Source organism: Episyrphus balteatus, chromosome 3 (genome assembly GCF_945859705.1).
Source record: "Episyrphus balteatus chromosome 3, idEpiBalt1.1, whole genome shotgun sequence".
In the NCBI taxonomy this organism is placed as follows: Eukaryota; Metazoa; Arthropoda; class Insecta; order Diptera; family Syrphidae; genus Episyrphus; species Episyrphus balteatus.
In genome coordinates this window covers 111,394,669-111,418,020 of record NC_079136.1, presented here as the reverse complement: position 1 = coordinate 111,418,020, position 23,352 = coordinate 111,394,669, and the positions used below count along the sequence as shown (strand labels likewise).

Sequence of the window (23,352 nt, the reverse complement as noted above, 5' to 3'; positions counted from 1 at the left end):
AGTAAGAAAAACAGTTGGAAAATGAATTTAACCCATTATGAACATTTTATAAGTAAAATTTTTCGGTTATTTTTAAATAAGGCGTGAAAAACTCTTGACGCAGGCAGAAATGGGCAAAATTAAGGCTTACCATGAAAATTGATTGTCCAACCGCGAAAAATCTGGAGGAGTAGAAAGGTCCGATTGTGTAATTGATAATTTAATTTACAAAGATAACAAGTATTGTTACCTAAAACGATAAGGACGGAAGCCTTTGGGTCGAGAGAGAGCCAAAAGTGACGAAAAATGAAGTAATTTTCGTGAGAATTTGACAGCAAGGGAAGTTTTCGAGAAAATAAACTTGGTAGTGGAAGTACGACAAGTGCAGCAAATTATTTAGGTCGAATTAAGTCATTCTTAAGAAAGAAAATGTGGAAAACCGGCGCTCTTGTCAAGGCATAAACTTTCCCGCCTTCGCCTCGGTGAAAAGTATAGATTCTGGGATGAAAAATGGAAAAACCGATGTGTACACCATCTAGGCTATCCAAATTAAACTTTCTCTCATTGGTGAACTTAAAAGTTTTTCCATTTTTCATCCCAGAATCAAAAAATAATTTTTAAAATTAAGTTTAACGAATTAAATAAAAATAAAGGGTGGCAAACAATCCAGTATATACTTGTCATCTTATTCGTGCAAGGAGTAAAAATTAAATATCCTTTATATGGTTTAAAAACGAAAAAAATCGACTGCCTTTATAATTATTTCGGTGAGTGTACAATGTGCATTAACTCTAAAGAAAAAACAAAACACTTTTACTTCACTGAACGCAGCCACAAGTCAAATGTCAAAATCTGACTTCTGTTTTTGTTCGCAAGTTATCAAATAGACTACGACTAGAGACTACTTTCTTTTCATTTTCCGGTCAATTTATTAAAAATATATTAAAATACTATTAAAATAATATAATTTATAATGCTGAGAAACGCAACGAAAAACCTAATTACTTCATTCAGTGTATGAATCCAAACCTCTTTCTTTCAATAGCTTTAGATTTTAAAAGAAATTATTACAGAAAACAACAACACCAATTCAATGGAACCTCAACAAGAACATCTCAACCACACAAACCAAACAGCAATTCCTGATACCAATGGTAGTTGAACAGACGGGACGAGGCGAACGAGCCTATGATATATTCTCAAGACTCTTAAAAGAACGAATTGTCTGTCTAATGGGTCCAATCCACGATGGAGTAAGCTCTTTAATTGTCGCCCAATTACTTTTCTTACAGGTTTGTGGGTTAAATAATACAAAATAAGCAAATCTAAATTCGAATAAATTTCGTTTATATTAGTCTGAAGATTTAAATAAACCAATTCATTTGTATATTAATTCTCCTGGTGGCCAAGTAACTGCTGGATTAGCCATTTATGATACAATGCAATATGTGAAGCCTCCAATTGCAACTTGGTTAGAATTTTAGTCGGTTTCTTTTAAAAGTCATAAATTAAGTTATATTAAAACAGGTGTATTGGACAAGCTTCTTCGATGGGTTCGCTTTTACTTGCCGCAGGTGAGCCAGGAATGCGATATTCTCTGCCAAACTCTAGAATTATGATCCATCAACCATCTGGTGGTGCTCAGGTACATAGTCTAATTACAACAAAGAGCTTTTGACTTAACGATTTGTATAAATTCAGGGTCAAGCTACAGATATTCAAATTCAAGCAGAAGAAATTATCAAACTTAAACATCAACTTACACGCATTTATGTTAAACACACACACCAAAGTTTCGAGTCGCTGATGGATAAGATGGAACGTGACAAGTTCATGTCCCCAGAGGAAGCTAAAGAACTGGGGATTGTTGATCATGTTCTGGAGCATCCACCAGCAGTGGGAGAAGTAACTGACAAGAAGCTTACACCGGAGGAACAAGCTGAGAAGGACAAAGGTGATGAGATCATTATTTAAACCAACGACCGTGTTTTGTGATTATATATGATGAATGTGAATTTTGTTGTTAGTTTTTAGACAATAAAATTGATTTTTATTTATTTGTTTTGTGCTTGGTCTTTCTTTATTATTTATATAGGTATGTACAGCTGCGCCCAAAAAAATAGCAGTTTTAAATAAAATATAAAACTTAAAAAGAGCTTTGATGTTGGAATTTTTTTTAGCAAAACTCCTTAAGATTCATTAAAATTCAATTTTTAGTAAGAATGGAATTTAATTTACTGCTAATTAGTTGATAAATAGTCCAAAAACATAATAAACCTAAAAATAAAGCGAGCAAAATAGCAGCGATATTCTTTTAAATGTAAATAAAACAAGAGCATTTTAACGGTGTTTTATTTAAGAAAGGCTAGTAAAATACTCCCATGACACAACAGCTTCACAACGACCTTTCAAACTTTTTGATCAAAAAATCAAAATCATCTCTGTCAAACATTGACGATAATTATAAATAGCTGCATTAACAATAACTATTTTCCTTTTTGCTGGAAAAGTGCAAGTCTAGTTCCAATAAAAAAAAGTAAAAATTCTACAAATGTGGAAGATTTCACTTTTGTCGAATCTTGGGAAAATCCTGGAAAAAGTTTTACTGGACAAAATTTCGGATTTTGTTACGGAAAATCCCATTCTCACAGTTTGGCTTTCGAAAGGGCCATTCCACAGACCATGCTTTATTGTATATTGAAGATTTAATATTGAAGAATTTAAGAATTAAGTAATGTAGTTTCATGCTCAGTAGACTTTAAAAAAGCGTTTGACTCTGTGTGGCAATCTCAATATCCCAACTCGGTTTATAAAAATTATTTCAAGCTTCTTAAGAGACCGTTCATTGAGAATAAAAATAAATTCAAGATACTCAAGGGAAGTAGAAGTTGAAGCCGGAGTGCCACAAGGTTCGATTCTTGGCCCTTTCCTTTTCAATTTTTATATGCATGAGTTTCCAACGTTAACGAACAACTCCAAATCTGTACATTATGCTGATGATACAATAATCATATATATTATTACCGTTGTCGAACACCCTTTTGCGGGACTTACACCGAACAGATTTTAATAAATTATATCTTAAAAAAAAGGGAATTTCTGTCGCCAGAATCTGGCAAAATATAAATATATAAATGTTTATAATTTTTAAGAAATCTTAATTTGTTTAAAAAATAATATTCCAGCCAAAATGAATTTTAAAATGACTTTTTACCACTTTCCAATGAATCTGGAAATGTTTGACATGGCGTGTTCCTGTTCACATTAGGGGTGTTCGTATATCATTAGTTCGTATCATCAGGGGCGTTCATTAGGCGAGTAAATTCTCCGATTTGCTTAAAAATTCTGATGGTTAACATTTTAAGCATTATTATGTACAAACAAATTGCAGATAAGTTTGGACAAAAATATGAAAACTGTCAAATTTTAGAAGTGGGGATGAAATCCTCTCAGAGAAAGAAAAAAATTGTGCAAAAGTACGCAAACTCTTTTAGGACAAAATTATCATTTATTAAAAGAAAAAAAGAAGGCACTAGCTTTTGAAAGATTTCAGACTTTTGTCCGAAGAAATTTTTGGGCAGAAATTTGCAAGAAGAGGGGCTCTCTTTTTTGTAAAAAAAAAAACTACACAGTTTCAGTCTAATCAAACAGGAATTGGGTTAAAAAAGTTGAAAAAAGCAGAATTATTTCTGTTTTAGGCAGTACCTAAACAGCCCTGTTACATGTAACATTAGTTATACATTTTTATTTCATTTTTGGCACACAAATTGAAAATGCCAACTTTTGAGGTTCTGGGTAGTCAACCTCTGTAAAAAAAAGATCACTCAAAAGTTTTATTTTGTATTTAAGTGCCTTATATCATGTTTTCACTAAATTCCAAATGAGATATTTTCGTAAACTATTTCATTTTGAATGTCAAATGGTTAATGGTAAATTGCTAATCCTCATCGAGGTAAAATGGATCGAAAGATTAATTTGAAATTAAAGGCCCCAACCCATAGAATCCGTTCCACCCGTTGTGTCAATCAATCCGTTGAAATTGAAGGATGGGACAGAAAGGGGTGACCCAAAGAAAACGTTGCATGACGGATTGCTTTTTGACAGCTCACTTTAAATTCCAAGGTGTGTTCGATATTTTCTCGATGAATGTGCACTAAGGAAGTTCTGATGCAAGAAATTGTTAACTATTATCGTTGTTCTTTTTTTTTAATAAAATAAAATACGCTACTAGACTTTATGTATGTACTTGCTCTTCAGTTAAAAATAATTTTTAATAACAGATTATCATTTGTAGATATGACTTTGGCATAGTAAAATTGAACTCTACAACAGAATTTTAGTATTTAATTGATATAATTTATTAGATATATCATTAAATGTTACTTTTATTACATTTTCTTCACAAATAAACAACTAAAGTTCACAATTCATAAAATCAGAAAAGAAAAGAACACAGTTCTTAGTTCTGAAATTCCCCGGTGTGCACTCCGAAACAGAAAATTTAACTGATCTATTGTTGACAACCAATGTCAAAGGATACGACAGATGAAAAAGTAGAAAGTTGGGATATTTCTTCCGTCGAATTCGTCAAATACAAATAATTGATTTATTTTATTCATTTATCACATAATACGATATTTTGATAGGAATAATTATATTCCACATAGTGTAGTTCCGATAACCAATGAAAGATACAAAATATTTTGCTTATTTTTTACTTTGGTGTACTTAGCGTAGTTCCTTCAACATCAAGTGCGGTCCTACCTTTATTTTAATTATTCTTTCAGATCATTGAACACTTCTACATAAGATGTTTCCAAAATGATTGGAAAGTGGAAGTGTTCATCGCTTTTGACAGGATCTTTGGAATAAGTTCAGTGGGGAACTTCCAACGATTGTCAGTATAAGAAAACAGTCAAAAGAAAACAGAAAAAAAAGAAAAAAAATTTACAGCTATAGCTGGGATGGTGAAGACATAAACAAACAAAAGGAGGCGCGAATTGTGATAGAGTTTTGTGAATTTAGTTCGTGTTTTCCAAAATAAATATGTAAAATTAATTATTTTTTTTTAATTAATCGGAAATAAAAACTTCAAATTTGAAAACAATCGCGAAATATAAAAGTTTTTGTGGTTAAATGATTTCGAACACACAGTGTTTGTTGTAAGTGTGTGTGACAATATGTTTTTTGTTTACATTTTCCCTGCCGAGATATGTCAAATTAGAAAAGGAAAAGACAAAGATAGTTTTTGGAATTTCCCTTTATGAAAAAAACACCGCCAGAAACAAAACAATAACAAACGTTTAATGGCGTTTTTAATTGGCAATCCGGAATTGTTCTTCGATTCAGATTTCAGAATCCCAATTGAACAGTTTTTTTTTTATTCCGAAGAATCTGAAGTTTAACATGTGCCACATATATGTGTAATCGCGCCAAACTTCATTTGTTTTTGTGCTGCAAACATTTTGTACTGCTAACATTTAAATCTATGAATTTTCTGTTTTTAAAACCAGAAGAGAAATTCTGTTTTTTTTTCAGAATCAGAACTGTCAGTTTTGATTTTTGGTTTTTTGTGAAATTTTTTGAATCCAAAATGGATGCCATGCTATGGTTTTTGTTTTTTTTTTTTTGTGAAAAAATTTGTTTGCATCCATCATGGATGTAATGGCCTTCCACTGCGGAGTTAATATTAAAAAAACAAAAGCGACTTTTCTGACAGACAGCTGCCAAAGTTTATGTACAGTGTGGTGCCAAATATTTGCATGGATTTCAAAAAACAATATAGATAAACAAAAAAACACACCTATGGTTTTTTTTCAAGATTTTTTGTAAGTACATATATGTATGAACATATTCCGTAGGAACATTTCATCTTCCATTTGCCAGGAAAAGTCTGGGAAGTGTACCTATGTATGTACATATATAGTATATACATAATGTACATAAGAAAAAGGCCGGAATATTTGAAGGCTCCAGGGGAAAAACAGCACAAGTCCATTCCAACTCATTTCGAGAAAAATGCATTTTTAAATTTTGTTCTCCATACAACTTAGTACTTAAAGCAAGGCTTAAATTTGTTTTATAAAAGTAAGGATGCCATCAGATAGTGGTCAGTAAATACTACAAGACCTCATCATTCGTTTATTTTTGACAAAAAGTGGACATGTGCCGTTTTTCCCCTGGACCCTTCATTTGCTCTTTGCGTGCTATAGGGGCGTAAGTGTTGCACCCCTATTACGATTGCAACTATCAATTCTTTGCCCCTGGGTAAAAAGGACTTACATAAATGATAGTTTACCAGAAAATCCGATTGAAGTTGAAAATCGATGAATTTTTGAGTATTGATCCTCTTATTTTTATAAGAAAGAGTTACTCTAAATTTATGTTTTTGATACCAAATAAAAGAGCTTATTCTCTTTTCATCAAAACCCGAAAGTGCAATTTTGTGACTTAACCTCTTTGTAGCCGGAAGCAAAGAACTTATAGTTGTTAAAAAAAAATTAGATCTCTTATTTGCTTTGAAAAAAATTTGAAAACGAAGAATGATGCTAACGGTGAAATGTAACTGAAAAGATCCATTAAAAAAATGACCAGTTTTCCCCCATTTCGATTTTAAAACATCAAATTTCAGTATTTATCAACTATCAATTGATAGTTGACAATCGTAATAGGGGTGTTAGGTCCGTTTAGGTACTTCCTAAGCTAAAATATGATAAGTGGCTATTAAAAATGAAAAACTATGAAATCACGTAGGTAGATACGAATTTTAAAATATCCACTTTTGAATAGCGATATAAAATTTAATGGAGTGTGAATTAAATGGGTCTAAGATAATTTTTGGAAAAGCCCAATACAACAGCAAAGAAAAATCGTCAAAGGAAAAATTGTCGGATGTAAGAATCAGACAGAAACCTTACGTTCGACAATTTTTTTATTGACGATTTAAGGTGGTGAATGCATGATTCAACATCGGTTCAAGTTCTTCAAATTGACCAAGTTTGAGATATTAGTTGCGGCAACCTGTTTGAAATAGAGTTAATTATAAAATGTATGTACAACTTAGGGAACCTAGAATTGCTAAATTTAATGTGCCATATTCATAGCTGTTTAACTTAAACTGGGGCTAATCCAATGTATTTTAAATGGGATAAACAGGAGTTTTTTAGTAATTCTCGACTTTTTAAAAAACACACTCTGCATTTACATTTGTACCTTCCTACCTATACTTTCTTTTTATTTAAGCATGCGAGAAGTCTCGCACGGGTAAGCTAGTTCTATCTAATCTTATAAGACCATTACAAGTATCTCTTAATTACTTTAAGAATTGGGCTATAGAAGTTAATTATAACAAATGTGAAGTAGTGTGTTTTAGAAATGCATCTCCCAGAAGCCACTACCTTGCGGTTAAAGAGAGCAAACAAATTTCTCTAAATATCGAAGGCACATCTATTCCATTGAAACAAAATATAAAGTATCTAGGAGTATTATTGGACGGAAAACTTAAAGCTAACAAACATACTAGACAAGGAATTTTGAAAGGAAAGGCATCTGCAGCCCTTCTTAAACGCTTATTTAATCATTCTGAATTACATAAGGACCACTAAATTATTAATGTATAAGACTTAAGTAAGGCCAATTATAGAATATGGTTTTCTAGCCTGGTTTCATATATCTCCTTCGGTGGCAAAAGAGCTTCAATGTTTTGAAAGGGTAATAATTAGAAAATGCATTTCTAAATCTAGACGTCCGTGTGGCAAGTGGCATCATAATGCAACATTGCATAGAGAATCAAAAATAGAACCCTTACTGTCATATCTTTTAAACCTTGCCAATAAAAGATTATCTGGGCTTGAATTCCATTACAACCCACTTTTAAAAAAAGTACGTAACGATAATATTAGTTTTGCTATTCAACAGATTTTATATTTCGCCGGTAAGCATTTTAAATCAAAGATCTGGGGAAATTCTTGAAACAGAAAATAATAACCCCTCTCACCTCGCAAAAATTTTATTTAATTGCATTTTATTTATTTTTTATTTTTATTGTAAAACGTTAAGTATAAACAAATCTTTAACTAAAATTACATATGTACTTTAATTGTAACAAAAAATTTACTGGATAATAATATTATTCTTTTTTTTTTAATTTTGTTTGGTTTTGTTTTTTTACCAACTTCCAAAAAGGAGGAGGTATTCAATTCGTCTGTATTTTTTTTTCTTTTTTTTTTGTGTTTGTTACCTCATAACATTGGACTGAGTGAACCAATTTTGATAATTCTTTTTGTATTGGAAAGCTGGTGGCTGCAATGTGGTCCCATTTCAGTTTTAGCCATGGGAACTATTAGAAAAACCATAAAACCCTGTTTTGATACATGGAAGTCGGTTTTGTTTTTTGATAAAAAAGATTATTGATAAACTTGGGAGGGATCAAACTCGTGTAATCCCCCCTGACTACGACCTTGGACGAAACTGCTTAGCTTAGAAGGGAACTGATGTTAATAAAGAAAACAACAGTCAAAAATGTTCTTGTCGGATTTGTTGAACATTGACGCTCTGAACCACTAAAGCAGAAGACGCGAAAGTTTTAAAGAGATATTTTTTGTTATATAATATTTTAGATTTAGACTTCATAGAATATAGAGCTACTGTGTCAAATTGTCAAAACATTTAAAAGCATTTCAAATGACATGAATAACTTGATTACCAATTCGATAATTGACCGTCATCTTCTCAATTGCCCATTTCTTGATTCGGTACAAAATTACCTATCGTTTGATACCCATATTGCTATATTTTTATTTATTTATTTATTAACAAGCACGTAAAAGTAACTAGCTAATACATAGTGCAAAGAGCCTAGCTGCGAGGACTATTAGCTCTGAGTGTTTTACAATAAATTCAAATTTAAATACATATTTAGGTTTGATATGAGATTGTTTATAATTTCAATATTTGTATGCTATGGAGTTGTAAGTAGTATACACTTCGCGTCACTTGAATAGAAACAACAATTTTTCTTTAGAAAATACCGATTGGCGCTTCGGTGAGGTAACTTAGTAGGATTTTGGTTTTGCATTTTCAAAGAGGAATTTTTAATAAACAATGTTGTAAAAACAAAAACCCCAAAACAGAAACCGTATGGCTACTAGTTGCGTTTTTTCGCATTACTTCACAAAAAACAGTGTTTTTTTTGCGTCACTTGAATAGAAACAAGCTCTTAAATTAGATAAAAATGATGAAAAATCATGGACAACACTAATTTTAGTAAAGCAGTCTTAAACTTTGACATTATTTGCACATTATAACCAATTATGGGCTACGAGCTACCATTAGGCATCACAGAAAATGCATAAATAGCAGCAAACATTGGAAATGCACTTGCACTATGCAAAATCGGGAAAGATATTGGAAAATTTGCCAAATTTGTATGAGAATATTTTTGAAATATCGTAAACTAGTGATTGAATAAAAAAATAAGACAGGTGAGACCCAAATCAAGAGCAGAGAAAAAAATAATTTAAAAACTAGCAGAAATTTCCTTCACTTTGCCGCTAAAATCGGTCAAAAACGTGGTGTTAGTGCGATGGTAATGTGTTGGTTTGTTCCATCATGGAAGTTATAAAAGGTGCACAACATTTAAAAAGCCTCAAAATGCAAAATAACAACATTTTAAGTTCTACTAAGATTACAAAAAAGTTAACTATTTTATAGTTGCATTTGAACTGAAAAGAAGTGAGGTAAAGAGTGGTTTTTTAAAGGAAAACATACCAACTCAGATGGACCACGTTAATATTAGTCCTATTTCATTGGTTTATGAAAGAATAACTTTTATCGCATCGCCAATAAAGGGCAATAAAATGTGTTATAGTAATACGCTTTGTTTTTATGATGTGCAATAGGAAAATTGAAGCTTCACGCTTCGAAAAAAGATGCAAACTTTTACAAAGAAATAATGGAAGAAGCTCTTGGGAAGTTTAGGAACGTGGAAAAACAACCCTCTTAGAGATTGCACAAGGAGAGTTCCAGAAAAAACAACGCAATAGAAACAAAACGGATGCATTCCGGATGAAAACGAAAGTTTATTTCACTTATTCAAACCTTAAATTGTAGAAAATGTCATTTTCTTAATTTGTAAGAAGTTACCAAACACTATAGTCACTTTCTCCAATTAGGTCCACGATTGTGTACAGTACAAGTGCATTTTCAATGTTTAATTCTATTTATGCATTTTCTGTGATGCCTAATGGTAGCTCGTAGTCCATAATTGGTTATAATGTGCAAATAATGTCAAAGTTTAAGATTGCTTCACAAAAATTATTGTTGTCCATGATTTTTCATCATTTTTATCTAATTTTAGAGCTTGTTTCTATTCAAGTGACGCAAAAAAAAAAACACTGTTTTTTGTGAAGTAATGCGAAAAAACGCAACTAGTAGCCATACGGTTTCTGTTTTGGGTTTTTTGTTTTTACAACATTGTTTGTTAAAAGTTCCTCTTTGAAAATGCAAAACCAAAATCCTACTAAGTTACCTCACCGAAGCGCCAATCGGTATTTTCTAAAGAAAAATTGTTGTTTCTATTCAAGTGACGCGAAGTGTACATTATTGTTTTTTTTTTTAACTTTTTAGATGTTATGCAATTTTTTTAATAAATGTTCTAAATTTAAAGTTACGTTGCAGGTGGTGCATATTGGGGGTTTTGTTTGGTCGTTTTTTGGACCATTATGGTAAAAAAAAAACAGTACGAACGTAGATTTTGGATATGTTGATGATCGTCCGTCGTCATTTTTGTCGGAATTAGTTCGACCTTTGGCCCTTTTCTTTCTATGGTGATTTCAATTGACTTTCGATCAGAATTCAGAGAACTAGGGCGATAATTTTTGTTTAATTTATGCAAACGTTTTAATGTTCTGAGGGATCGAAATCGAACTCTTGTGGTGAAACAAAACACCAAGTTATTTCAGTTGTAAATGACTTACTTTTAATCACTGTTACATGAGCAAAATCATGATCATGATTAATGTTTTTGATACCAAATGGAAGAGAACAAAGGCCTTATTCTTACTAGATAAAATGCATTTTTGTCACTTAACCCCTTACCACCAAACAACTAACAATTATTTTTCTAAATTCCAGTCCATTTTCTGTGTAATTTCACAGGAACCTTTTAAAAATTAATGTTACTAAAAAGACTTACCTTGCATAACAAAATTTGTGAACGAGCCAGACTTTAATGTAGAAAGTATGTTAATTTGCAAGAACAGGATTTTTAATAACTTTTCTTTTAAGGTGTGATCTTAGCCTTATTTGGTTCTTGAGACTGCCACTCTACACATTCCAAAAAAAAGGAACCACCAAAAGTTCAATGAAATCATAAAAAGTTCATAAGAAATCAATTAAAAATTACCTGTTCAAATAATAGTTTTAAATTATAGTTGATTGTTAAGTTTAATGTGTATGTTATGTAGATGATGTAATGAAAAGTTGTTTTTTTTTTGTTTTTTTTTGTGATTTTAAGTTGGATGTTATGAGATTAAGTAAATGTTATTAATAGAAAAAGTAATAGAAACGTTTTAAATTATGTAATGAATTTATTAAAAATACTTAAAGTATCAACTTCGAATTAAACATTTTATTGATCTGAATTTTTGTTTGTTCTTTCCGTATATTTATTTATGATTTTCGGTTGGTACTATTATTTTGTGTGTGTGTTTTTTTTATATATGAATATATATGGTTAAAATATATATTTTAAATGCCTGCATTGCATTGAATAGATTATTATTTGTTAACGATCGTTTTACACAGTTAGTGATCGAGAATATAGATTTCTTTATTAAACAAACGAGAGAAAGAGTAAACACAAAAATTCAAAGGTTTATATTTATGTTTCGAATTTGTCCCTTCAATTATACCAATTAAAATCTCTTATGGAACTCTTTTTTTTTATTGGCATTAAACAATTGAACCAATTTAAACGAAAAAATAAACCACGATGTCCGAGTAAATGAAAACTATTGTGAGAGTTTCATTTTTTCGCAAACAACATAATTATAATTGTCATTCTCTTTCTCCATTTTCATTTGATTTGTTATTTTTATAATGTTAACAATTTTGCTCACAGAATAGTTTTTTTTTTTATTATTTTTTTTTTATAAATATATATATTTAATGATTTGTGTAATTAATTATTATTATTTGTTTGACTTATACTTGAACACCAGTATGCAAGTTAACCAAGTAGAATCTGCAATGAGAATAAAATTGTATAAAAATATGTACAAAATACATAAATTTCACTCACAACTTACAATTAATTACTCGTTAAACACTAAACTATAACGTAAAGAATTATCTCCGGCTCTAACTTTGATCCATGGAAATACTTTCGGTGTTGTTATTTGAAAGTGAATCCTTTTGAACGTAATCATATATTTTATTCAATTCAGGGGTATCTTTGATGGATTTTAAGAAATCAGCTAGTTGTTGGTTTTTATCTGTAAAGAAAAATTGTATATTTAACTATGTACTTGTTTTTTATGTTTTAATAATTGATCTTTTGTGGCAAATGGAAATTCCCATTAATTACATATCAAATAAATCATCCATCTTACAAAACTTCTTACCTGCTTTAGGAATCTGTGCCAATGCCGATACTGCTCTAAGTGCTGATCTTTTCAATTCATCTTGTTTTTCATACTCCTGCTTAACAGAATTAGCTTTGACTTTATGTGTGCAGGTATCACGTAGTTGTTGAACAAATTGATCCAGTCCTGCAAAGTAAAATAACATATTGAAAGTTTTATATAAAAATATACAATTCGATGAATTTCGAAAAAACTCACTTAATAACACATCTTCTGGGCACAATACCGCCAATCTTGCAGTCATCAAGTATGTTAACATTTTAATATCGTAATGATCACACAATCCTGCTTGTACATGATCCAAAAACTGCATTACATCCACACGATCCAAACCTTGTTCCAGTAGTGTATACATGCATTCAAAAGCTGCCTTACGAATGTCCAAACCATCGTCGACGGTGTGTTTAAATGGACCCATTTCAACTTCACGAATCAGTTCACCCTAAGAAAAAGTAACTCCGTTAAATAAAAATAAATATATTTTTCCAGAACATTTAAACACATACCTTCACTTTTGTTTCTGAATAAAGCCATGGCAATAAGGTGGGCAACAAATCGCGCACCAAGCTTGGTTTATTATGTACCGCTGAATTAAATGCAACCAATGCAACTCTCCTTACCGATGGCTCTGGATCACGCAGTGCAAACAAAAACTCCCCAATACATTGTTTGAGAAGCAGATCAAACGGCTGTGGCTGATCTGAGATGGTAAACTTTACACTCGATACAACAGCGGTTCTCATGAGAGCACTTTCGCTATGAAGTGCTTGCTGCAGACGAGGAAGAAGTTCTTCTGGATTTACCAAAACAAGTTTGCCCAAACATTCGGCAACAACATTTCGCGAGCCTTCCTCTGAGCATTCACAATGTTTGAAAAGCTGCGCCCAAATAGAGGGAACAGAGGGAAGCAACTGTTCCAAACCATTTGGTGTATTCGACAGCGAGGAGATTACTTCTTTTAGTGAATGTAACAGAAGATATTGCCTCTTCGGTTGTGCTTCAATTTCTTTCAAGATCAACGGCAAGAAACACTGAAGAGATCCCACAGCAACAGCTCCCAAAGCATGACTTGCTGCTCCTTTGACATCTTCTGAGCTAGCTCCAAAACAATCGATAATAATCTTTGGGAGAGAATCAATGGAACTCAAATCGAAATGACGTCCAATTTCGCCTATAGTTAGTAGACAAAACACCAAATGTGTATCACCTTGGCGCTTTTGAAGATCATTTAGCAACTGAGATGCCAACGGAACTGCTTCGGTTGGACTTTGTAGAGTTAATGCAGCTACGCACTTGGCCAGCGAATGATAAGCCTGCTTATGCAGCTGTTCCGAGTTAGTTCCATTTAGAATGGGTTCCATTAACTTCTCCAGCAGTTGATGATATCCCAATCCGGGCAGTTTAGCTTTTACTAAAGCTTGGAATAGGTCCAAGGTGCATGTAAGAGCAGCACCTTGAAGCAAAGGTGATCGCACCAAGACCAGAACTGACGGTAAGAACTGATCGTGAATGCCAACCAAAGCTTGTGGTTGTCTTCTGGCAGTGGTCGTTAGAAGGACCAATGACAATTGCGCAACATGAAGATCGGCATCGGTTAGAAGCGCCGGAATTTCACTGATGGCGATTTGCAATAGCTGAGGGCCGAATAAATGAGAATAGTTGTCAACCAAAGTGTTGAGCAGAGCTAACGAGTTGAGTTTTAATGCACGCTGATTCTTTCTCAGAAAAGATCCCAAAGCTGGAAGGACATCTTTTAAAATCGGCGACAAATCAATGCGTAAGGGAGATCCAGCGATCATGGTGAGTGCTTTTACAGAACTTAGACGAGTCACTTCATTCTTCAGACGTTCCATGAAAATGGGTAGACATGTTGGCAACTCTGCCTTTAGAAGATCACCCATGTTAGCTATAATTTGACCCATGCAAGCTATAGCACGTTCTTTTACTTCTTGGTCAACATCTGTGGCTTTGAGTTTCTGCAATGTCGACGAATACAATTTTTCGAGATCAAATTGTGCAACTTCGTAGCCAGTTCGCATATCCAAAGGCCGAATAACTTTCACCAACTGTTGCAACACCAAAAGTGCTTCAGTGGCAATCTTATAGAAAGGGTCGAACACAGCATTCACCACCAATGGAACCAGCATTGGAATATGGGGATCGAAAACCTGTGGATTGTGCCCCTGCAAAAGGCTGCATAGAAAACTTAAAGCATCAATTTTCATGTTGGATGATGAATTTTTATCGCTCAGAGAATACTGGATACCAGGCATTACATTGTTAAGGTGGTTTCCAAGTGCCCCTGGAAGGGCATTTAACAATTCTCTCAGCAGTAAAAAGCAATCTTGTCGAGTCTTCATTGATTTTTCTCTCATCAGAGGTTGGATTGCCTTAACAATTGCAGGAACTTGATCCTGCAAAAGGCTTATTGGTCCAGGAACTTGCTCCATTGAATCGGGATCGTGAGATATCTCATCAGCTGGGCGTGTATTCTTTAAGAGGGCAATGTAGGCGTGGAAGATGTCTGATTTGACATTTTCTTCACGTTCTTTGAAGCGAGATATCAAAGCAGGTGAGAGATCACGGTAGAAATCTTCAATGAGTTCATGACGAGTTGAGATTAGAGCTTCAAGACACTTAGCTGCGGCACGTCGCACCTTCCAGCTCATGTCATCATCATCGCTGTATTCTTCACTATCAACGTACTCTTCATCTTCCGTATCCATGGCCACACCAGATTCTCCGTCGTCGGCTTCGTAGTTGTAGTTGGGATCGTAAGTGACATATTTCATACATAATTCTAGAATCTACAATGAACGAACGAAAAGATAGATAGATACAAATTGAGAAAATTGAAAAATATAAAAATATGTCCATCGTTTTTCGATTAAATAAGTTTCAATGTGAGTCAGACTAGCTTGAGAAGGAGTTTTCCAATTCGAACTATTTTCAGCAGATCAAACTATGGCGCTAACAGTCCCCTTAATCATAAGCAAAAAAATGTTAACCTTAAATCTGAAAGATTTAAACGCATTTTTTTTAGGAGGCAGTTATAGCTATCATTGAAATTCATCATTGAAAAATTTTATTTCCATTTTTAAGACATTAAAGCAAGGAATAATGGTTATAATGGGTAAAGGCCCCGACCTAGGCAAAATGAAACTAGTCATATCCAAAAACAAAATGAAACCAGTCATACCCAAATAAATGTCCAATAAATCTGCTGGAGCTGACGGCATTATTGTTGAGCTATATAAAGCAGCAAACTACGAAAAAGTTGGGAGAATGCACCAATTTATTTGCCGAATTCGCTCGGAAGAAAGCATGCCCGAAGTATGGAACCTCAACATTGTCAGTCCGATCCTAAATGGAAGAAACAACGACGAAGTTTACGGGTTTTACAAGGACAATAATTTAGCAATAGAGGTAAAAATGCAGCGAGGTGGCTTGGACAACAATGCTACGGCGACTCCACCATCTTAGTTAGCGCACTCAAAAGGGGACCTCAACCACTTGGCATGGCGTGTGAAACTGCAAGCTGCGAATTTGGCAGGACACAAATTTCAAATCTCCCATGCTATCATGCTGGAGTGCCAATGTAATAGGGTAAGCATTAAGCATTAGCTTGGATTCAGTCCAGTAGGTGGCCACATGATTATAACCGATGAAAATGTTCACAAATTTGTTAGGCTAAAAACTAATTTTATTTTATTTTTTCTGTACAGTAAATATTATTACGGCTTTCTACTATAATGCTAAGAATGTCCCGTCCTTCCTAAGTAAGAAAAATTAAAGAATAAACAGACTTGGTAATTTTCCGGGGATGAATTCCACAAATAACGCTCTTTGGGGATTCTTAGCGAAATGCTTCAGAAAACCTTATACCAACTGTTGGAAAAGCTTAGTGGTGAGTGACTGAATCATTACAAGCACGGAACAACAACTCATTCAGGTCAAAATAGAGTTATCGAAAGAATAAAGGCATTTTTGCAACAAAAGCACAACGAACGAAATATTGAAAAAATGGTGGTCTCCTCTATCGTCATCAATTTTTTTGACGTTGCCTCTTTACAAAAAAAAAAAATTAGTAGTGGCATAATGTTTTATACAACCGTACTAATACTGTACTGTACAGAAAATTAAATTAGTTTTTAGCGTTCTAGTTAAAGAATTAGTGACAAATTTTTGAAAATTTTCATCGGTCATAATCATGTAGCCACCTACTGTAGCTGCGCAATTGCTGTAAACTGAGTTCCTAAGATATGCATTGATAAAGTGTGAAACCAGAAAACCACATGGTCAAATTTAATAAATATTTGTCTTCTTAGACATTGTTTAACTTTTTTAAAATTATAGGAAATATGCTTTATTTAATAAGAATAAATATAACATTAGGTGTGTTTTTTATTACCACCGGGCTAAACTGGACAAAAAAAAACTTAGTCGGGGCTAAGAAATTTGCGTGTTAAATGACACAACACCTTAGTCCTTCTAGATTAGCTAAGCCCAGAGACTAAGGTGTTGGTGTATTTAACATGTAAATTGCATAGCCCCGACTGCGTTTTTTTTTGTCCAGTTTAGCCCGGTCGTGATAAAAAACACACCTATTATTCACCGTTAAGACAATCTATTTTGTGTCTAAGTTTGACAAAGTTTATGAATACGGCCGTATAACTCATATTTTCTTACTTCTCTATTATGTCGTTTTCAATTGGCCGTCCGGAAGCGTCCGGAATTGAATCGTTTATTTTCAAAACATGATAAGTCCACTTTTTTTCAAAATTCGTTTTTTTAACTGAATATGTTCTTGGGGGATAACCACACCTGCCTTCAAAATATGAAGCATCTAATCAGTCTATATTCGATTTTACAGCTAAGCGAAAAAATTTTTTTACTGTCAAAACATGATAAAAGTCCGGACTTATCATCTTTTGAAAATAAACAGCAACTTTTTTATGAATAATTGACTACACATAAAGAAACTGACTATTGACTCAAATTCTTAAGTTGAAAGCGCCTTTCAAGTAAAATAACTACTCGAAACATTATATTCTATTCCCAAATGCAATTGTTTGATAGAAATTTTATATTCATTTTAAAACTAATTTCACATTCGTTTATTTTCAAAGTATGATGAGTCCAAAATCGTTTTTGTTTTTTATCTTTTGAACTATCGGTCCAAAAAGTAAATACCAAACGATATTCTGTAGCTAGGTAAAAGTTCTACGAAATATATTTTTTATACATTTAGCTACACTTAAAAAAAGAAAATAGAACGTTTTTTTCTTCTCCTGAAAAATTTGAAATCATGGACTTATCATGTTTTGAAAATAAATGATTCAATTATTCAGAAGCCTTCTGAAAGTGTTTTATTCGCACGAATGGAACAGGTCAAGTCGCTTCCACTCAATTCTGTTTTTTTGTTTTGTGTTTGTGAAATTTCAAATGTCAAATATTGATATTATTTTTTTTTTTTTTCAAACGAAAAAATTATAAAAATTATAAATCTGAAGACGACGGCAGAAGAAAATGGTATAAAAAATTATTCCATTGCATTAAGGTTCCCATTTTAATCTTATTATTAATTTTAATTTAATTTAAATTTTTGAATGACAACGAAAAAAGAATGATTGAGTATTTTTTGTTGACATTTTAGTTTTCATGTATTAGTGCTTCTGATTTTAAATCGAGAAGAGAATTTCTCTTCTGAGAAGCGTTCTGTCTGTCAGTTTTGTGCGAATAAAACACTTTCAGAAGGCTTCTGAATGATTCCGGACGCTTCCGAAGAGCCAATCGAAAACGCCATAATAAAATAAAGGATTTTTTTTTAGTATTGCTTTTCAGTCAAATTGTATTTTCTTTTTCAGTTTCTTTTGAAGATTAACTTTGTTTATTGCACAAAAAGAATATAAGTTAAGTAGGTCTTTTTCGGCTCAAAAAAAAAAATTTGTTATTCAAAAGTATTTGTATGATTTTATGGATTTTTAAAGGTCTTTTGCGTGCAAGCCGTAATTCGTACATAAACTGTTGGTAATTTTCTCATTTTTAATAAATTTACAAATTTTTTTGATAAAAAATGTCACTTTTCAAGTAATTCATTAAGAAGAAGAAGAGATTCGTTTACGACTTTTTGGGTCATGTGTTATGTTTATCGTGAGAATTTTGTGTAACAACTTTAGAATCGCAAAACAACGTCCAGAATCTCAAAAAATAGTTAGTCAACTTTACACGGTGGGCAGGAAGCATCGACAGGTATGAGAAAAATGTCGACAAAAACTGCAAGTTGGGTTGTATTTGCTGATGATTATACGTGCAAAATCCGTTGGAATTGAAATCCTAGCTGCTCCTTTTCAAAAGTTATTCATATTTTTGTATTTCTAATCGGGACAATTGGGAATAAAAATCTTAGGGAGAGTACGATAACTCAGGCGACAAGAATTGATAACGGTATTTTGTAGAGGAGTTTAATACAATAATTTTTTACTACAGGAGGGGGGGTCCATCTCCCCCCGTTTAGGCGGGAGGGGCAATTTTCTAAAATATCATGTTAAATACGAAAAAAAATTATTAAAAAACAATGGCAACACTTACAGTTATGAATGATACCTTTTTCAAGATACAGAATTGTACACTTGATTCTAATTTTTAAATCAAATTATTGCAATTAATTGTTCTCGAAATAATCAACTTCAAAGTCAAAATTTGGGAAAAAAGTTGAAAAAAAAAACACATTAAATACTATTTTTACCAAGACTGTAAATTTAAATATGAAATAAATCAACAAAATAAACTGCCTCAATTAATTTCTTATCAAATACTGAAAACCATATATTTCTGTGCCTTATAATTTCCGAGAAAATTGAAAATAAGAAAATTATCTTTTTATCAGATTTTCATTTTCTTAACTATTTTCACCAATATGAACAGCTTTTTAACTTAAAAGTATCATGCCTGGCTTGCTTCGCGGGTTTTCAGAAAGTGAGCTCAAGCAGGGGGGTTGCAAGGGGGCATACTGCAAGCATTATGTTTATGTAAACACGTTAACAGCTAAAAAATACAAATCTGATAAAAAGGTAGTTTTTTAATTTTTAATTTTCTCAAAAACTAGAAGGCATAGAAGCATATAATTTTCAGAATTTGATTATAAATTAATTGAGGCAGTTTATTTCATTGATTTATTTCGTATTTAAATTCGCATTCTTGGTAAAAATAGTATTTAATGTGTTTTTTTTTTTGCAATTTTTTTCCCAAATTTTGACTTTGAAGTTGATTATTTCGAGAACAATTAATTGCAATAATTTGATTTAAAAATTAGAATCAAGTGTACAATTCTGTATCTTGAATAAGGTATCATTCATAACTGTAAGTGTTGCCATTGTTTTTTAATAATTTTTTTTCGTATTTAACATGATATTTTAGAAAATTGCCCCTCCCGCCTAAACGGGGGGAGATGGACCCCCCCTCCTGTAGTAAAAAATGATTGTATTAAACTCCTCTACAAAATACCGTTATCAATTCTTGTCGCCTAAGTTATCGTACTCTCCCTAAGATTTTTATTCCCAATTGTCCCGATTAGAAATACAAAAATATGAATAACTTTTGAAAAGGAGCAGCTAGGATTTCAATTCCAACGGATTTTGCACGTATAATTATCAACAAATACAACCCAACTTGCAGTTTTTGTCGACATTTTTCTCATACCTGTCGATGCTTCCTGCCCACCGTGTTTAAATACAATTGACTGGGCAATGAAATTTTATATTTATTTGGTGTTTGTTTTGCAAATAAGATCAAAAAATAAGGATCTACTGAGTATAGAAAAAAAAACTGGACTAAAATATATATTGTATTATTATTGTATTGTATATATATTGTATTACAAAAAATATTTACTTACCATAGGAATATGCGGACCAATAGCATCTGGACAGCGAAGTACAAATGCTTCACATGCTTGCAAGCAAAATTCCCGAAGCTCATCATCATCCCGCTGGCTGTATTGTTTCAAAAGAAACATGGCTCGCTCAATGCGAGTGCACAGACGATGACCAGCTTGTCGACTAAATCAATAATAAAATAGTAATTTAAGAGAATTTTTTAAGTTTTTTATTACCACTTACCAAATTGAAGCCAAGCACTGAATATAAGTGCGTATGGCTCCTTGATTCTGTGGTTTCTCCAGTCCCTCCAACAGATGATCAATAACTCCATTATATGCATTGGTATTGGCCAAAGTCAACAGGTGAGACAGAGCAACAATGGTCCGCTTACGAACTGCCTGACGTGAAGAACCCAACTGTGGAACAAGAGCTTTCAAGATTGCTGGATGGAAGGGCACTAAAAAGTCTCCAAAGCGAGAGAGTAAATCGGAGAGAATGTCTAAAGCTTCGAGTTTTACCGAAACATCTTCCTATTTTTGCAAAATGAAAAATAAACAAGAAAATTTATAACTGAAACCAGTTTTTTAAATGGAATGTCCAACCTTTTCAATTGCGTTACCGAGTTTACCGGTGATTCGCTGGCAAACATTAGGAGCAAGCGAATTAGAAGCCTGAGGCAATTCCGAAATTACGGTCTTCAATCCAATGCTCGAGATGTCCCTCAGCTGTTCTGTGTTCGAGATCATGTTGGCACACAATGAGTCAACAATGGTCTCAACTTGGTTCTCCTTGACCTTGTTCACTAAAGGCCCCAAACACTTTACAGCCAAATTCTGAACCTCACCGTTTTTGTCTTCGAGTAACTTTAAAACCATTCGCACAACTTTCTTCTCCGACTCGTCATCCAATTTGATGCTGTCTTTTTGCAGTTCGGTCATCAAATCATTTGTGGCCATGAACCGAAAATCTTTGTCACTGGATGTCATCTGTGAATCGATGCATTGTCAATGATTGAGAATGAATTGCATTTTGTGAATACATATTGTAGATAGATTTTGGGTTTTTGTTTATTTTTGGAAAACTTACCTTTTCCAGGAGATTTGCAATTTGATGATATTGATGGGACGCCATTGTTCACAAATATGAGCTTCGGTTTCCCCTTTTTTTTTTTTTTTCTTTTTGCAAAGTTTTTATGTGGCTCGTTTAGATCCTTGCTTTTTTTTTGCTAGTTTTCGCAGATCAATGAAGTAATATTTTGTTTGCTTTTAATGTTAGAAGTTGTTTTTTGAAGTGAATATGAACAAATACTTTGTTGTATTAGCAGTACACACAATATTGTTTAAATAAGTTATTTAGTTGAATTTGTAGAATATTTTTTCATTTCTTGTCACAGACAAACCCGGCATAGAACAAAATTTCACATTCGGTTGAAAATAAATGAAGATGAACGAGAACACACAGAGAAATGATTTAACGAAGAACTCTTTTTTTTCTGTGGAAAAATGGTATTTTTTTGTCGTTAAGTTCGTTCAAAATTGTAAATAGTTAAGTGATGCCAAAAGTAATTTTTTGTGGATATACCATTTCCACACGTAACAACTTGTAGGGCAAACCCTGCAAACCAAACCTTGGTTAAAAACACAACCACAAACAAAAAATATTCTGTAACTGTATGTGTTTCATTATTTACCAACGAATTTTCCATTCGAAACAAAAAAATACACACTTCACTTGCAAACGAGAGCGCAATATGCGATGCAAAGCGTCTTTTCATTAGTTTGTTTTTTATTACAACCGGTCTTATAGCCTTTTCACACCAAGCCAAAAGCGCGGTTTACCTTTTTAAACAGTTCTGTGCTACCAAACTAATTTTTTCATAAATTGTTTAGAATTCGTTTACAAACGTGAAAACTGACGTTTGGAATGATTAAATGGATTTAACTATTTCTGCTATCATACATTTTTGTATCTCTTTGCAAAACATACAAGAAAAAACTGAAAGAGAAAAATATGACAACTACTACTCTAAATTTGTTTTGCTTTCCGTTTTTCAGTACGCAGCTCTAGCGTAAAATTGGAGAGTTTTCACTCATTTGTCACTTACTTTTTACTGTCTTTTTCCTGATTCTAATGTCGTTTTCGATTGGTTTCACTCAAGGATTCACTCATTCTGAAATCGAATGGAACAGGTCAAATCGCTTCCACTCAATTCTGTTTTTTTTTTTTGTGTTTGTGTGTTTTTCTTTTAAATATCAAATGTCAAATATTTATATTAATTTATTTTTCTTTCAAATGAAATGTTTTAAATTTTTTAAAAATTGGTAATGTTGAAAAATTAATAGGGAAGTTGGTTTCCAGAATATTTTAGGCAAGTTTGAAAATTAATTAAAAAATTTATTTCGGAAAAAAATTAATTTATTTCAAAAAATAAAAAAAATATTGATTGAGTGATTAATTTGACTTTTAAATATATGTGTATTAGTGCTTTTCGAGTGAATTCTGATTTTAAATCGAGAAGAGAATTTCTCTTCTGAGAAGCGTTCTGTCTGTCATATTCGTGTGAATAAAACGCTTTCAGAAGGCTTCTGAATGATTCCGGACGCTTCCGGAGAGCCAATCGAAAACGACATAAGAGCAGTGTTTGACGGTCTTTCACTTAATTAATTTATTTCTTGATTTAAAAATTATTTTCCGTTGATTTTTCTGGATTTTAAATTAATTTTTAATTTATTTGAATTGACTTTGACAGAATACTGGATATTTTTTCGTTAGCATTTTCGTTGTCGACTTTGAAGACTTAAATTTTTACTATTGTAAAATTCCCACTTTTTCACATTTTTGGTCATTGT

General features: G+C 32.6%; 2 protein-coding genes across 2 annotated transcripts; one reads left to right on the top strand and one right to left on the bottom strand.

Moving 5' to 3' along the window:
• Positions 1-832: 832 nt before the first annotated feature.
• LOC129914152 (ATP-dependent Clp protease proteolytic subunit) lies at positions 833-2,036 on the top strand. The gene is made up of 5 exons (XM_055993240.1): positions 833-994; positions 1,053-1,271; positions 1,335-1,450; positions 1,507-1,624; positions 1,681-2,036. The coding sequence occupies exons 1-5, from the start codon at positions 953-955 to the stop codon at positions 1,951-1,953; spliced, it is 768 nt and encodes a 255-aa protein (XP_055849215.1). The 5' UTR covers positions 833-952; the 3' UTR covers positions 1,954-2,036.
• Positions 2,037-11,596: 9,560 nt separating this feature from the next.
• Positions 11,597-21,969, bottom strand: LOC129913974 (cullin-associated NEDD8-dissociated protein 1). Its single transcript, XM_055992992.1, has 9 exons — positions 21,590-21,969; positions 21,106-21,489; positions 20,744-21,033; positions 20,521-20,683; positions 13,130-15,430; positions 12,822-13,065; positions 12,603-12,749; positions 12,288-12,473; positions 11,597-12,223 (listed from the first exon to the last, which is right to left on the bottom strand). The coding sequence occupies exons 1-8, from the start codon at positions 21,632-21,634 to the stop codon at positions 12,340-12,342; spliced, it is 3,708 nt and encodes a 1,235-aa protein (XP_055848967.1). The 5' UTR covers positions 21,635-21,969; the 3' UTR covers positions 11,597-12,223; positions 12,288-12,339.
• Positions 21,970-23,352: the final 1,383 nt, after the last annotated feature.

Coding starts and splice junctions, on each gene's coding strand:
- LOC129913974 (XM_055992992.1), bottom strand. CDS start 21,634: ATGGCGTCCCATCAATATCATCAAATTGCAAATCTCCTGGAAAAG. Junction 15,431..20,520: donor TTGGTCCGCATATTCCTATG/GTAAGTAAATAT, acceptor CGTTCATTGTAG/ATTCTAGAATTATGTATGAA. Junction 12,474..12,602: donor GGCACAGATTCCTAAAGCAG/GTAAGAAGTTTT, acceptor TTTTCTTTACAG/ATAAAAACCAACAACTAGCT.
- LOC129914152 (XM_055993240.1), top strand. CDS start 953: ATGCTGAGAAACGCAACGAAAAACCTAATTACTTCATTCAGT. Junction 1,272..1,334: donor CCCAATTACTTTTCTTACAG/GTTTGTGGGTTA, acceptor CGTTTATATTAG/TCTGAAGATTTAAATAAACC. Junction 1,625..1,680: donor AACCATCTGGTGGTGCTCAG/GTACATAGTCTA, acceptor GTATAAATTCAG/GGTCAAGCTACAGATATTCA.